At 36.4% G+C, this 16,794-nt stretch overlaps 1 protein-coding gene across 1 annotated transcript; it reads right to left on the bottom strand.

The window, feature by feature from the left end:
- Window positions 1-1,076: 1,076 nt before the first annotated feature.
- scai (suppressor of cancer cell invasion) lies at window positions 1,077-15,720 on the bottom strand. Its single transcript, XM_067251033.1, has 17 exons — window positions 15,470-15,720; window positions 14,705-14,830; window positions 14,394-14,489; window positions 13,646-13,732; window positions 12,944-13,042; window positions 12,502-12,598; window positions 11,846-11,944; window positions 11,177-11,329; window positions 10,587-10,688; window positions 9,844-9,945; window positions 9,519-9,597; window positions 9,148-9,247; window positions 8,898-8,979; window positions 7,532-7,604; window positions 6,806-6,979; window positions 5,732-5,832; window positions 1,077-5,613 (listed from the first exon to the last, which is right to left on the bottom strand). Exons 2-17 carry the CDS (start codon window positions 14,809-14,811, stop codon window positions 5,467-5,469), a joined length of 1,698 nt encoding a protein of 565 aa, XP_067107134.1. The 5' UTR covers window positions 14,812-14,830; window positions 15,470-15,720; the 3' UTR covers window positions 1,077-5,466.
- Window positions 15,721-16,794: the final 1,074 nt, after the last annotated feature.

Below are 16,794 nucleotides of genomic sequence, written 5' to 3'. Positions count from 1 at the left end.
AGTGGGATTTTGGTGGAACAATTAGCTTGAGAAGCTGTAATTTTGCAGGTGTCCATGTCAGGACCCAAGAATGTGCGGAGCCGTGGCTGACATTGTTTGGATCAATGCCTCGAGATAACAAAAAAAAATTGCTACCATGTTTTGTGACGGATCCCTTTTAAAGAATGTTATGGATCTTGTGAGAAATATCACAGCATGGAGCTGAGTTCCACTAAGCGCTTGAGCCACTGATCTTGAGAGCCAAAAGTGGGTAAAGAGACTTTCCTTCAATTCTTTGCCACTGTAGCACGGAGCTGAACATCAGCAAAATCAGGTGTACTTTCTATCTTGTAACAGTTTAAAGCTTTTAGTCAAGTTATATTGTAATAGTTACTTTTAATGGCTACGTTTCATTTTCCGATGAGGTACAGGGCCCCATAATGAATAAGAGCTATTCTGTATATGCCCAGCATGCTGATTTATTAAAGAAAAAAAACCTGCCCACCAAAGCAAGTTGGCAATGAGCCATCAAACATTTGTGCCCAGGGGTGTGTAACTTGATGATTCGGGCCTGCTCCTCGGACGGTTGTCGGTGTCGAAATGAACCGCAACGGGCATGACTGCATCACAAGCACTATCTATAATTCCAGGAATTTCTGAATGTGTGTCCCCAATATCTTTATCGACTGTATCACAGGAACTGTGCACAAGTCTAGGTCAAGTATATATTGACGTTGCAGTTACAGTGCCACCATGTGTTTGGTTCAATTTTTTTTCATTTTTCACATGGAACACAATTGTCAGGAATGAATTTCTTGTTCAAAATTGTAATATTCCAAACAAAAGATTTCATTTAAAAGTGGAAAAGATACAGATAAGATAGCAAAAGTCTTAAGATTTTCTTTTTACAGATAAAACCTTTTGGGGACCCCGGGAGCCATAGGTCATTTCGAACCCTGAGAAATACAGCCTTAGAAAGATGAACTGCAGAAACCTTTTTTTCCAAAAGGGGGCTTTTTTGAGTAGATTATAGTCATAAGTAAAAAAAAAAATGTTTTATTGCATTCAAGTTATATAAAATAACATTTAAACTGCTGAAGCTATAGCACACAAATCAATCTTTACAATAACTACCCTTTTCTAGTTTAATTGTAATCTGGATACAAAGTAATGGATTTTTGGTCATTACACAAGTGGAATAAGGACTGTAGCAATTATATAAACTGTTCAACCCTATATGCACATACAAACCAAACAATACATGTTTTTATGTTACAAGTTTTATGATAATTTTTTTTCCACAGAGAGCAACATTAAATTATACCATAATATATGTATAAAAGTGTGCCTTTACTGTACATTGAGACAAGCCGAGCTAGCCTTTTTGTGCTTGTGATTCCATTTGACCTGGACCAATGGTCCAGTGTGATCAGGATATGAATGGGTTGAGTTTAGGCTTGGCTTTCATGCTATCCCAAACAAACTAAAAGTTGTATTTAATTAAGAAGCATTAATTAGGATAAATATTACAACAATGTTCACAAAAACTAGTCTGCAGTCACTGTTACCATTGAGCAATATTCTTGACTATTGTGATTAACACACAAAATATTAAAAGGTTATTAGGTTAGAGAGTGAGGTTGGGATAAAACTAAATGAATGTATGCTTCTTGTCATGCCTTTTTACCAACAGCACAAGTTCATATTTCCATACAGTGAAGTGCAAGGCTACCATGATCATTATCACATATAATAAAATAGTACCATTACTATCATAGTAATACAGGGAGGGTAACAGTGGCAGTTTCCCCCTGACTCTCCATGTCCTTGGAATGTAGGCTGAAGAACAGAAGAGGGACCCACAGAAAATGATGCAACATTCACAATATGCTGATTGCATATATCCTCACACAATTTGTACATTAAACTACCTTACTACACACATACTACAGACAAGAACGTATCTGTGCTGAAAGCTATTATTTTGTCTGTAAACATACAATATCCACAGTGTAAAGTACACAAATATACACATTTTAAAGATGATTGCTTTCTTAATTTAGTCTAAGAATTCAAATTTCTTAGTAATTTAAAAATCTGCTTAGCAAATTGTCATTTGTGACCGTAAGCTTGTAAGAGGGCAGTTTTTTCCCCACCTGCTTGCTCAATTACAATACACATTTAGTCATTTAGCAGACACTCTTATCCAATACACATCCATTATGGGTTCCATCAAGAATACATTAATTTAACCTTGGCAACATGCAGAAAAAATCTCAACAGACTTGCAGTAACACTGACATTTACAGGGCAGCATAAGCTAAGGACAATATAGACATGCAAAGAAATACAACAAGCAGCAGAATTAACTTGCCAAAAAGGCTTGCGATAGTATACCGGTTACGGAATGCAAGGAAGGGTGTCAAATAAAATAGAGTAATTCCTAATGGTCTGAAGTTGGTTTCCCAAACTCGCCATCATTGAAGTAGGCTGTGTTTTTTGATGGTCTACCAGTTGAGCTGGAACAACAATATTAAATGGATGCGCTCTGCTGCGATACGTGGCAAGAACCAAACAAATAAAAAATAATTGGAGGCTTAAAATAATACATAATAATGCATCCAAAAAATATAAATAAAATGAAAATGAAAATATACTACCAATATTATAAACATTTTAGTGCATTAATGTATATCAAATATATCTATGGAGAAAATATTTTTGAATACTTTGAAAAGTAGTCAATGGTCAGATTAGCATGCAATTTCCTATTGATATGTATGCTCTAAAAACAAAAAGTTAATCAACCTACCTGAAAATTTAAAGGTTTTAAAGTCAAAGAGGATTTTGAATTTTCCACAAGATCTGTTGAGTGCCCATTACCTGCTATAGCAACTAGCTTTAAAGGTTTTCCAAGGAGGGTCTATTTCACTGCTGTGTGTAAGTCCATAGTTGTTGTTATACATAATTCCCAAAGTGTATTCTTAAAATCCATTAGTATCCAACTTAAACGGTAAAATGTTAATTGGCAATGGACACTAAAATGGGATGAAAGCTAATCTGAGGCCAACTAAAAACTTGTTAGTAAGCAGATGTCACAGTATTTAAACATTCTTCTTACAAACCCCCCTTCATGTGGCCTATAATTCATGTTTATAATATTTTCTATTCTGCCACCTTCAAATATTAATTTAATCAGGATTGACAACTCAGTCAATGTTTAAATTTAACAACTTAAATTGTTGACACCAAAATAAAACGTTTCCACCTATGTTGATGAAGCTTAGTAATGGTTAGACTTACTTCAACAAAAAGCAGCAGCATAAAGTGTTGGACCCTTTGGTTACAACGCACAGTGTTTTTACAAACAAACCTACCTCAACGGGAAGAATGTTTTCTTATAACACATACAACTGCTCAATATTATCAACAAGCGTATTGAAAATACTGTCTGTATTTAACTTAATATATTTACTTTTGGGTACACTTTTTGTATAATTCTTTTTTTTTAATGTGCTGGCCTCAGAATAGTATGCTTTCCAAACGTGTGCTAAAATACTGCTGCATATGTTCCTGAGTATCTAAATTACATTTCAACTAATAAAAAAGACAATAAAGAAAACTTTGGCAAATATTCACATTACTGTTCACCGTCAGTTTGAAAACAACTTCACTTAGCTTATGTAATTTACCAAGGCAAATAAGTGAAAAATGGTAAAGTGTGTGAAGTTAGAACACTCAGTTGGAACTGCTTACATAAGTGTACACATTTAAAATGGACTTTGCATACATGTTTAGTCAGGTACTACAGTTTCCCCCCCCCCCCCCCCCATCATACCTTTGTATAACCAAAGTTATACTCCCTGGTATAAAAATGGAGAATGTTGTATAAAATAAGTATAAAGAATGGATCTTTTTTTCCAAATCTAATCCTAAATAAATGCAAGCAGTCTTTTAGAACCTATTATCTACTCCACCCATCATGACATGATTTAACCCTTAATTGAAACTAGATTCTTTCATGTTTGTATTTTAATGAGCTAAAACAAGTATGTCAACTATAATATATTCACAATTTGTTCTCAATGGAGATTGATCAAGTGCTCTATACTATCAACAATTATACTTGAGTGATATTAACTTTACCGCCCTCACAATCTTTCCTTAAATCCCATCTAAAATAACAGATTTCAAATAAATTAAAAATAACCCCCACAACTATGGGGGCCACAAGCATACACATGGTGCCAAACAATAACACTTTTGAGAGTGTCACTGAGAAGACAAATTAATAAATTATTTATCAAGCCAAATGACTTATTGTTAAGTTTGAAAAAATAATTCTTAGTCTCAGCAACCAAAAATACCATTGGCTCGATTAATCAATCTATTTTAGTGCAATCTCACCTTTCAGCATACTGCCACATTCTGTGTTTGCAAGCATGAGCTGAGATAATAAGTCAAGGACGCGCACACAGGCAGTCAACTTCCTAAGGTCTAGAGCGTAGCCTGTTGGTCACATAGTGTAATGATTGGTATTGTTTTAAAGAATCCACAGGTCCACTTGATACTATTACCAATTTTTTATGTGGATTTAGCAGGAAAGGGAAAATAATCATAATCATTTTAAAACTAACTTATATTTTCAAACATAGGAAGGTTTATTATTTGTTCTTATTAGTTTGTTTTAGAAACATGTATGAGGACATATGAATCATAGACAGCTGGGTCTACTCCTTTTGATAATATACAGCTTGCAGGGATCCATTGATTAGTGCCTTGTTGATATTTAAAAAGATGGACTGACAGGTGCATAAACAAAATTATTGTGTCAGATGAATATTTTAAAGATCCCATGACATGCTGTTTTTGGATGCTTTTATATAGGCCTTAGTGGTTCCCTAATACTGTAGTGAACTATAAGTGAACATTTCATGTCATGGGACCTTTAAAGGTTTGTGTAAAAATTAAATGTGTCATATTTCTTGGTATAATTCACTGTTTTTTTCCAACATAATTCTTTTTTTTCTACTTCAAATCTTGGGAGGCCTTGATTTTGAATGTGTATGATAAACAAATAAAATAAATTATACATACCATTGATGTACAGGATTACCCTACAAACGATTACCTACCCTACAGTTTAAATGCATGTCTTTTGCAGTCCAGACATCTGGAATCATTACCGGCAGTGGTGGAAAATTTCTAGGTCAATATATATATATTTTTGGGTTATTCTGTTCTTGTGTGCCCTACATTGACTTGATAGCTGGACCATGTTGATTTCATCGCAAATATACAGTATGTATATTGCATGTTAAACCAGATTCATGTATTTAATATGTCGCTTAAAAAGTAAAAGAAACTGGATGAGCTCAACAAGCAATTAAATTACCTGTAATAGACAGTAAGGTCTCTGGCGTTTACAAGTGTTAACATTTGTTTCCTATTATATAACTTATGAAATTGCTGACTACTCCTTCTCACTTAGTTGTTCTCCTGTATGTCATTCCAGAAAAGATTTTGCACATCTAGCATGGCTGCCAGCTCGAGAACATGCTTCTGCAAAACACTACTCTCCACGGTCTCCTGTTTGGATAGCTGAGGGTATGACTCTGGGAAGCTTCTGGATTCCTGTGAGAAGGGAAATGTGTGCAACTGTTACAGTGCAACTAACTTTTCACCAAGCAGTAAATATTTCTTATAATAAAAATGTTCTATGCAGTAATTGCACAAAAAGTGAGTGATTTACCCGGAAGAGTTTGTGGAGTCTCAGTGTAGCTGAGCAGAACACAAAGCGAACCAGCAGTAATCGAAGGAACTCGTCTCCATAGAATTGTAGAAAGGCTTGGTCTAAGAAAACATTTTCATTGAGATAATATTGAATAATAACCAAATGTTATCGGTTTGTGTATTAAAAAGTATTACAGAAGCCAAGACAGACAAAATTGTAATTCAAATAATAATGAATAAGAAACATTTTACACCATATTTAAAGGCAGGGTAGGTAATGTTGTTGAGAAGCACTTTTTGTCATATTTGCCAAAAGTAACTTCACGTCTTGAGAGCAACCAATATACCTAAAAGGTTTGACGGTAATATGAAATCATTCCGACATCTGTGGGCGTCGCAATATTGTAATAAACACGACCAATCATTAAGGGGTACCCTGACTATGGATTGGATGGGCTACCTGTCTGTCTGTCTACCTACCTGCGTGCACTTTGCCCCTCCAGAAAATAGCTAGCTTTGTGCAACTCTACCCTGCCTTTAACCCTCTAAATGACAGGATAAAAAGGAGAAGAGAGAGTCTAGCAAAGACTGGAAAAAGTATGAGTAAGCAACATAAATTATATCAAAGGGGCCTGGGATAGAGGAATGAGACTGAAAGTGTGTGATAAGTAGTCACAGAGAAAGTGGCTGGGAGCAAGAAGGACATCTTGTGATGTCTGTAGTTCACAGTCTACAAGAGCAGTGAAAAATATGGCAGCCTTTGCATTTCCCACGTTGAGTGTAATAAGGTTTTGATGAACTGCATTTGCAAAACTTGCCATGTAAAGACTGCAAAAAATACATCAGTGTTCACTATTCCATATCACCTCTCTACAGCTTAACCGTGAACCAAATCTACTGACTGAATTTAATAAGGCCTAATCATTACCAAAGTCAAGATGTGGTGGGGGAAAAAATCTATAATAATTAAGCAAACCAATGTTAAATTAAATGCTTCAAACGTCTCACAAGCTGTATTTAAATATATGTGTAAATGTATGTATACATGCATATGTATACGTAATAAAATAGCCTTCACAAAGCTGGGAGATACCTATGGTTCGCGAGCGTGTCATCATCTGGCCAATGTCACGATACACCTTGCGGAGAAACTCTTGAGCCTTTTCCCACAATACTTGGCGCACATTGCTCAAGCCACACACTGACAAAAATGCCATTAAGGGGCAGTACAGGAACAACGTGAAAAGGCTTCCACGCTGGGATTGATCTGAAATAAAGGTAGCAGTTATGACTGTGAAGAACAGAAAAGCATCAAATGTGTCAAATATTTTTTTATAAAAGGAAATATAACTGAACATGGTGTAGCATTATGAAACGCTACTTTGGCATGTCAGATCAGGCTATAGGAACTCATTGCTACAGCGGCACAACACATGAGAGCATGTAGCCTAATAGGTCTGACGCACTTTTAATATTTTCTGAAGCTACTGTAAGTTTAATATTATATATACTGTATACATCCAAGAATGTCAATATCTGATATCTGTCCTAAATAGGTTAAACATGCAAATATCAGTTTTTACACTGCAGACCTTAGGCAACCCCTCTTCTCCCCACTGCATGACGCCTGACTGAAAACACCCTCTGATCTCCCCCCCATGCTCCCTAACTTCCCAACGTACCCTTCATATAAACCTACCTCTCTGAGGCCCTTGTGTTCTAGTCACAGTGTTTTGTCATTTCCCTTATCTTTATTTAGATCAGGTAACATGATATTTATTTAGATGAGAAAACTGACTCATATGGCTTAATACTGTACCTTGTATACCCTTAGGATAGGATATGGGAGATAGCAGGCACACCAGCGGCTGGCCAAAGAGATTTGAGAAATTCTGTAAGAAAATATTTAGTGTCACGCCACATCTTCTTCTTGACATTGCTTGAATTTAATTTCATTATATCACACTGATTATATTTTCAAAATTCCATCATAGTAAGGGGTGAAGACAAATTAATGTTCCTTTGTCCTTGGGAATGTATACAGTCGATTCAAATTTGAAAGCATCTTTTTGTATATGGATAAGAGCTCTTAGAATCCTTCTCAGCATAATCAAAACTGAATGGGCCTGAATCATGCAACTATATGCAAACATTGTCACCACTGCAAGCTGTAGGAGTCGTAGCAAGACAGACGTCAAAATATATATTTATGTTGGATATTTAATGCATTTATTAGTCATTAAGATTTTTTACAAAATAACATTATGCTATTTTTAGTTGATTACTATACTGATAAATGTATGGATCTTTGCTACTAAGGTTGTGACCATATGTACACAATATGGCCAATAGTATATGGACCTTGCTTTGTGCATGGGGCATTTTCAAGCCGAAACAGTAAAGGGCTTTCCCCAGACTGTTGCCAGATTGCCAATTTGATTCATAGAGATGTCTAAAATGACATATTATGCATAATTATTATTTAATTTAATATATTTAGCATAATTATGTCCAGCAGTATAACTAAGGGATTTTCATCTAAATCCATGAAAAACTGCCCAAATTGGTAATTGGTTTAATAATGTCCCCAAGCAGAAAACGACAAAATACATGTGGGATCAATTCTAATGCCATCTGCAAGCCAGGTTTAATTACCAAAAACAGTGCCCAACCTCTCTAATGCTCTTGTGACTGAAGAGGCACACATTCCCAGACACAATCCAAAATCTTGTGGACAGCCTTCCCAGAAGAGTGGCAGCTGTTATAACCCCAAACGGGGGGCAAATCCATATAAATGCTCTTGGTTTTGGAATGGGATGTCCAACAAACAGCAAATGCTTACTCCTTGACAGGTCTGCAAACGCCTTTGTAAACCGAGATTTGTTAAAACGTTTGTTAACCGAGACCATAGGTCGAGGTTTACAAACAAATCGTTTTAACAAATCGAGCTCCAGCACACCTTATTCAAATGAATGGTCATTACCCGGCTTCCACAGAGCTTGATAACAACCCATTCATTTGAAACAGGTGTGCTGGAGCAGGGCAACATCTAAAACATGCAGGACAACTGCCCTCGAGGACCAGGATTGGAGAACCCTTGTGTATGGGATTGAACCTTCTCAAATATTATTACATACTTTGACATATGGTCAATCAAAAATAAACGGTAAATCAATGTAACAAACCTTATAGGCTGTGCTGTTGGAAGAGTCCACTATGACAAACAGTGGCTTCCGGGTGAAAGGGAACAAGTCTCCGGGGTGAAGGCTTGGGCACATTGCAAACAGAAAATACATAAACTTCGCAAATGTAATATTTATTCATATAATACAATACATACATTCTACATGTAAGGACATGTATAATATGTAGACTCAGTTGGTCCTAAAAGAACTGCAAGATAGTTAAACGCTGTATTGACTAACTCATTCTCACCAGTGCATTTCTTTCTGTGCATGGTTCCTTTTCTGCTGTGTCTCCCCATTCACCACATCTCGATTTGTGTTAGTAAGAACTCCTCCAAAGTCATATGGCCCTGTGAAAAAATGGAAGTTCAAGTCATCAAACCAAGAGAACATTTTAAGGCAATGACCCTGATCTTATTAATATAATCACACATGGCAAAATACTATTCTTATGTGACTACCACTTCCAGCATGACTACCTATTCATCATACGAGTGGCAAAATGAATGATTTGACTAAGGTGTGTCATTCATGCAGCACATATTAGCTAATGCCTGTGTTTTCTTAAAAAATACATATGACATAATTTATAACAAAAACAAGGCTCAAGGCCCTACATACCCTCATAATCTGAGCGTCCTGTAGGGAAGACTCCAGTGGCTGAGATATAGACAAGCAGCACACTGTTTGCTGGTAATTCCTACAAAATACCATCATTTAAATTAGAATTCAGATCATTTCCCTTTTAAATTAAACCAAAATAACATACACTGATCAGATCAAATAAATGATGACACCAAAATAACATATATATACACTGATCAGATCAAAGAAATTATGACACCAAAATAACATATATATACACTGATCAGATCAAATAAATGATGACATTGAGATTTGCCAACAAATATAAATGAGCAGACAAAGTGTCTCATTAGACACAGACCTTAAAAGAGGCAGACAGGAAAGTGTATAGCTGGCTGAATGTCGGCTTGTACAGTAAATACTTGTGAGGATTTTCTCTCTTCGCTGGCTTCTCGCTAGGTTCCTATAAATAAATACAAATACATATAATTTGTAAACTTTTCCACAAAGGAATTTCATTTTTTGCAGCACAAAACAATACCTTCAAGTTCTACAATCGATTTATATTGTCGTTCTGTTAGCTACCCAGCATTTCATCCATAAAAAAAACTTTGAAAGCATATGCCAGCAGTCAGAGCGAAGAGAGCAAACTAATTTTCCCTATTTTCCTTACTACGAACTCCGGTGCGTTAAGCACTTAATTTCATTTCATTACGAATGCCTTTGTTAATCACATTTGTTCATTAACTAAACTAAATTCACTGAAGTTATCATACCGCCTCCTATCTGTAGTAAATAGTAAGTCCAAGTGCTTAGTGAAACGTATCGTGCAAGCTGAACATGGCTGAAAAAGATCCATCGCAAAACTGGTGGCAAATTATTTTTGGGAAATGTCAAAATGCTTATCCAAAGAACATCAAACGTGTCACTCCACTCCATTGGATTCTAAAAAAGACACCTGCGAAATATGAACTTTGTGCCCAGTTCTCGAGATAATCGTGGAAACTCGCTGCCCTAAAATCCCATTCTAAAAAATACACACAGACACACACATATTCCTGACATGATTAGAGAGATGAAAGACACTAAGTGTATTACACTTACCAATGACCCTGTTTTAGTTGTTTGAATAGCCAGATTGACCGGTTCCCTTTCTAAAGCTTGAAGCATGCGAAACATGTCGATAGTTAGCTCACTGAATTTCACCTACCAAAAAAGAAAAAAAGAATGGGAGAGAAACAGGTTTAGAATGTTAAATTGCCAAAATATGTAAAATAATGCCTTATTATTTGAGCAAGAAAAACATTTAAAGCGAATTTCAGTCAGGTTTGAGAGCAGGTCAAAGCAGCAACATAACCTGTCCCAATTACATTTGATCAAACTTGGATGAAAGATCACCAAGCTGCCTTATTAATTTACTTATCCAAAGGTTTATACAGTTTTATTTATTAGCCATCTACCATGGGGTTATGGCAGACAATGAATAATACATGTTTGGTTTGTAAGGTACTATTACATCACAAGTTTACTTTCCCAATACCAGATGGGAACAGTTACAGAAAGTACCAAACTTGAGACGATAAGAAAAATTTACGGTTTCAAATGGGATAGAAACAGATAAAATCACACAAAATACAAAAAAGAGTGTTCACAGTACTGCTACAATCTTTCAAGAAATCACAATAAGTTAATACCTGGTTGTTACAGTTTCCAACGATAAGCGCATCTGCCAGGATAAGTTGCCCAACAACCATTCCCTGTTCCAATGGTGGCACACCACCCTCCTGCAGTCGATTGGTGGTAACGGCAACAGAATTTTCATTGTTTAGGACCATCACTGGGTCTGCCTGCTCAAATAATACAGGAAAACAACACATAACACACGATAAGCATTCCTGCATGAGCGTGAAATAAATGTAGACATTTATATTTGACAGGAAAGTGCAACAAGATGGTTCCTTTCTTTTTAAAGACCATCCTGAATTTAGGTCAGACCACATCTTGACTTTCTCTTTTTTGCGCTGCACTGCTCCACTTTGGTTGGGTAATGATGTAATGACTATATACACGACACAGAAAAAGTTTGAATGTCCCAGACATGCATTAATATCAAGCACCAACCATTTCCAAATTGTATAGAATACACCCATCACCTGGTGCAAACACACAACTGTAGCATATTGATAAATACTGTATACATCTGTATAATAATAAAATTAATTTTGTTACCAACAAAATGATTCTTTATATCAGTCATTATGAAAAAGAAACAATGGAACCAACAAAGGACAACTTTGAATGCATTATTAGTTTATAAAACTTTTTTTTGATTGACAAAGTAACATGTTATATAAGGATCTGACCTCCACAAAAGCTGCAACCTCTTGTAGAACAAGATTCCATTCTAACTGATCTTCAGTATTGAATCTCTGAGTGTAGTCTTCTATTTCCTCTGACAGCTCCTACAAAAGAAAACACAAGACATTATAAATATGGTAAAATATGCATGTATAGAGTTTGTGTGTGTCTAAAGATAAAGTGGTGGGGGTCAGATGGCTAAGCAATTAGGGAGTTGGGCTATTAATCAGAAGTTTGCCGGTTCGATTCCCGGCCGTGCAAAATGACGTTGTGTCCTTGGGCAAGGCACTTCACCCTGCTACAGGGAGAATGTCCCTGTACGTACTGTAAGTCGCTCTGGATAAGAGCGTCTGCCAAATGACTAAATGTAAATGTCCAGATGTTTGAAAAAAGTTCAATTAAACTGCAAACTATATTAAGTGTAGGTTAGTGTAAAGTAAGATGGTTAAACACTAATTTCCTTAGCATTAAGTGTTCATTAAACAATGAATCATGTATATCTTAAATTCATACTCAATTCATAATGTCAAAAATGGGTCACATTAAAGCCTTCATTGACCACATTTGCATGAATTTGGACTTAACCCCTGATCTACACTAGACTCTTTATATTCCCTTGTCATATAAGCACAACATCTTGTTCATAAAAAGGGTTCCATACCTTGACCAAAACTTTCACAAGGTCCATCTTGTTCAGCAGTAAACAGACGACTATGTAGCGAGCATAATATCGAAGCTTCTTCACTACCAACTCTGGCCTAACAAGGAGGGGAGAAGGGGTGTATGAAATAAAGCAGGACACAGTTAACTACTTAAATCAAAGGGGAATTCGATTAACCACTGCCCTAAAGATTACAAATGTTAAATTATTTTTTAATTTTTAATTTTATTCACACAATCAAATATTTATTGATAATACTGAACACTACAGTAGGTCAATCAAATAGCTAAGCTACTTACGGTAAATAGCCACCTACTAAGCTAAAAAGTATACATACATTACTTGTATTGCCCATACAGCAATGCCAGATAAATGAGCCAAGGAAACAATAGTGTCTTTACAAACATTTCTAAAACAAGATGACTTTACTTATTCTACTTACCTATCTTCTTTGTTAACCTGATAGTAGTAGGAACGCTGTCGGATGGCAGAGTAGAATGAAAATGCTTCATTCAGGTAACTTGTCTCTGAGGTACGAAGGCTGTAACAAAGAAACTAAAATAAAAGGGCTTGCTTTGTCTCTGACACTTTTTAACACATCAATATCATCATTGGTTTCCTTTACCTATCAAAAGGACAGTCATGTTGTACTCTGCCAGTCATTGCTATGACTCTCGACATAAATTAATTGTGAGTAATATACCATGATACAAATGCTTTTACACATCAACAGAAGATGTTCCAACTGAAAGGCTTCAACTAGCCAATTCTGCTCTGCCCAAGACTGGCAGTTTATATGTTTTGTTGAGGTCAACCAGTAGGAAAATCCATTATTTATGAGTTCATTTATTGACGACCACACCTTTCACTTAAATAAATGAGTACTTAAATATAACTTATATATATTATTATTAAAATAATTCAAATTGTTACAGTATACAGCATTTGGCATCAATTTCTTATAACACTGGAACACATCTGAAACTACTGTAGAGGGGAATTTAAGTCATTTATTGCAACGTAATTATATGTATTTTACATGTGGTAAATCAGCCAAGCCATTTCTATGCATTTTGACCTGGACACTCCAATCTTGTGGTGTATGGTGACAGTACAAACAACGATAATACATTATAATGCTTACTAATAGTGATAGTAAAGCTGCCCAATTTTGGACGCAACCTCTCCAATCTGCCATCTCTTCAGGCCATATCGATTGTCCAGCACCTGCCTGCACTCAAAAAAGGAAGCACTGTTTAGCTATAACTATGGAAACATTTTACTTTGACATTTGTATTTATATATTAACTACTGAAAGGATTCAGTCATTCAGAAAAAGAAAAAGAAAATTGCCCACTGGCTTTTCTTCCCTTGACTCACTAGTCTGACCCCAGTAGTACTCAGCAGTAAAAAACGCCCAAAAAACTATTTAGTGTCACCTAATGCAGTGGTTCTCAAAGTGGGGTCCACAAACCATAGCCAGGGGGTCCGCGAAATAATTTGCCATAAATTATAACATTGTAAAATGAATTGTAAAATTAATGTGTATCATTAAAAATTGAAAAAATATATAATAATCTACAGATGGGGACCATTTACACCAATAAAACAAGCATATTGTGTCAATTTAAGAGCACAAAGGGTACGCTGAATGGATGTTTATGGGGGGTCCTTGGAAAATGTTGAGCCCCAAAAAGTTTGAGAACCCCTGACCTAATGTACAGGCCTGTAAGATTGGCTGAAGCCTGCCGTCATAAAGATTTCACACAAACAACAGTGGACACTATCTTAACTGCATACTAGGTTTGGAATATTCTACATTGATGGTGTTTAGAGCAATAGCGGACACGCAAAATGTAGTCAAGCAAGGTATTCAAATGTATTCAACTGACCTGTGCTGCTGTTGAAATTTCCATAGTTTTGTATAGACATCAAAGGTGCGCCCAAAGTAGGACTGCCACTGCTTATGTCCGTACTGTGGAAGGTCTCTATTTTAACAGAAGATAGTGCCAAATGGAAATAAATAAATAAGAAAAAGGTAAGATCTTACTGCAAAACAAATCATCAATTAATTTATCAAGGGACAGCAGCAAAACCACTAAATCTGAATACATAAATAGATGCTGATGCAAGCATGGCAGTTAAAAATTAAACAATATATTAAAAAAAAACATGCAAGACCTAAACTAGCGGAAAAGCTGACCTCAGCCCATTGAAGAGTTGTTTAGACTTGTCCAGCAGGTAGCAGAAGTCTGTAACTGTCTTCCTTTCACCTGATGGAATGTCATCTTCAGCCCCAGCTCCAGTCATGGCACTTATTTTTCCACACCTGAACAAGATATTATTGCTGCATAAATGCTGCCCTTAACATTGTGCGTTTTCTTAAATATTGTAGGCTATGTTCTAATAGTCATTCATAATTTCAATATTTAAATAAAACCTAATTTTTGAATTTGAAAGAAAATGGGATCGGATGTGTTCAGCAAAATGTAAATAGGTAAATTCCTAAATTTAATATGAGAGGCTCCAATTTCTACTAGGTCAATGGTGTTAAATAAGAAAAGGAGCCAGAAGACACAACTGAGTGAGTAACTAGCTATAACTAGCAAATGGATTCTCAAATATGTAAAATTATTTGAAAGTGACGGGATGATGGTTGATCTACAGTAATTAAAGGTATATTAGTTATGTCAAATGTAGGCTGGTTCAAATTGCATATGTTAATTCAAGTGGATATGTTCCACATCGTTGCAATAATCTAGCAGGTCCACAGCCAGAAGATGCTCCAAGCGGGTTGTGCACATCATCACTGTCTGGCTTGTCTAGGCTAGCATGCCCGACTCAACACAATTCCATTGTGTGGCGCTTAACACTAGTTTCTAGTATCGGTTTTTAGACGCAGCTAGTTACATGCTTAAGACATTCATCCAGTTAACGTTATAGCTATATAGGCAGCAATCAATCTTACCAGAATAGTTCCCCAGCTAACAGACACAACACAGCTGTTTAATGATGCCCTGCTGCGACGACCCTTATCCTCTAGCTAGTCGAAAATGTTACCTAGCTTGCTAGCCAATGCTTAGTTTCTCCAGCATTTCCGTCAAGGCTAGCTACCGACTTTTTCGATTTACTGGGTGACAGTCCTGCTGTATGCAACTGTTCGGCTGTCAATCTGGGGATAAAGTCCCGCTTTTAATCAATGGGAATGCAGATGTCGCTCACTTCTCTGATTAGCTTGATACAACTGCTGCATCTCGCAGCTACTACTACACTAGGTCACAACAGCATCCAGTCGCAGGGTAGCCGCGAGAGCGAGTCCAGCATACCTTGCTGCAGCTGGATTCGAATTTCAAAATAAAGGTCATACAGCGCCGGAGTCCTTAAAGGTGCAGTGGGGGATTTTGTGAAACGACTGCACAGTGCAGATGTCGGTCTGAAGCACAAACATACTTTCCTGGAACTATAGATAGTGCACAGTACCTGGGATGTAGTATGCATTATATAACATTGTTGTATGCCCTTTTGTGGATCACTATATCCATGCCTCAAGAAACCGACCAAGGAGGCTAAAGTGGTAGGAATAGTGTTCTTGTCCTATATCTGTTGTGGCTCGTTTCAACAGCCACCTTTTTTATTTGGTGGATGCTTTCATCCATGCAACGTACAGGAGTGTTGAGCTTGCTACTTCTTGATCTGCTCATGTGGACAGAACAAAAAGTTAGGATCACCAAACAAAACAGAATGTTTTTTACGTTTTACAAATACAAAATAATAATGGGTAATGGGTTCACAATTTACAAATGTCGTGCAGCAATGGAAGTGACTTAAACTGTATAAATTGATTAAATAACAATTCCTTCGGTGTCCCAACTTTTGTTGATTTATTACAAACTCAGCATAAAAGCAGTGTTGAAACTGACTGTGTTACAACACCCTCTTCAGCATTACGTGGAGACTCCACATAATGCTCACTCCAAGTTAATAATCACAACAAAGCAGCTGGTTTGTAGCTTAGTGGATTTCTTATTTGAGCTCCTCCCTCTCCACAGGTCTTAATTACACAGGGTTACCACAGACAAACAAATCTGGGTTACCACAAACAAATCAATGTGTCAGGATATACCTATTAACATAATACAAATTAAAAGGTACCTTGAGTTTAAAGTATTTTATTTTCAATTGGTAAGTAATTGGCAGTCTAAAACAATAAGATAAGGATAACTAAGACATACAATTGTGTATAAAACCTTTACAACCCACATGCCAAAAACTGTGCCCTGCCCCTCAAATGTT

Source organism: Osmerus mordax, chromosome 14 (assembly GCF_038355195.1).
Source record: "Osmerus mordax isolate fOsmMor3 chromosome 14, fOsmMor3.pri, whole genome shotgun sequence".
NCBI classification, from domain to species: Eukaryota; Metazoa; Chordata; class Actinopteri; order Osmeriformes; family Osmeridae; genus Osmerus; species Osmerus mordax.
Note: the sequence above shows the minus strand (reverse complement) of the source record. Positions and strands in the feature narration are given on the sequence as shown.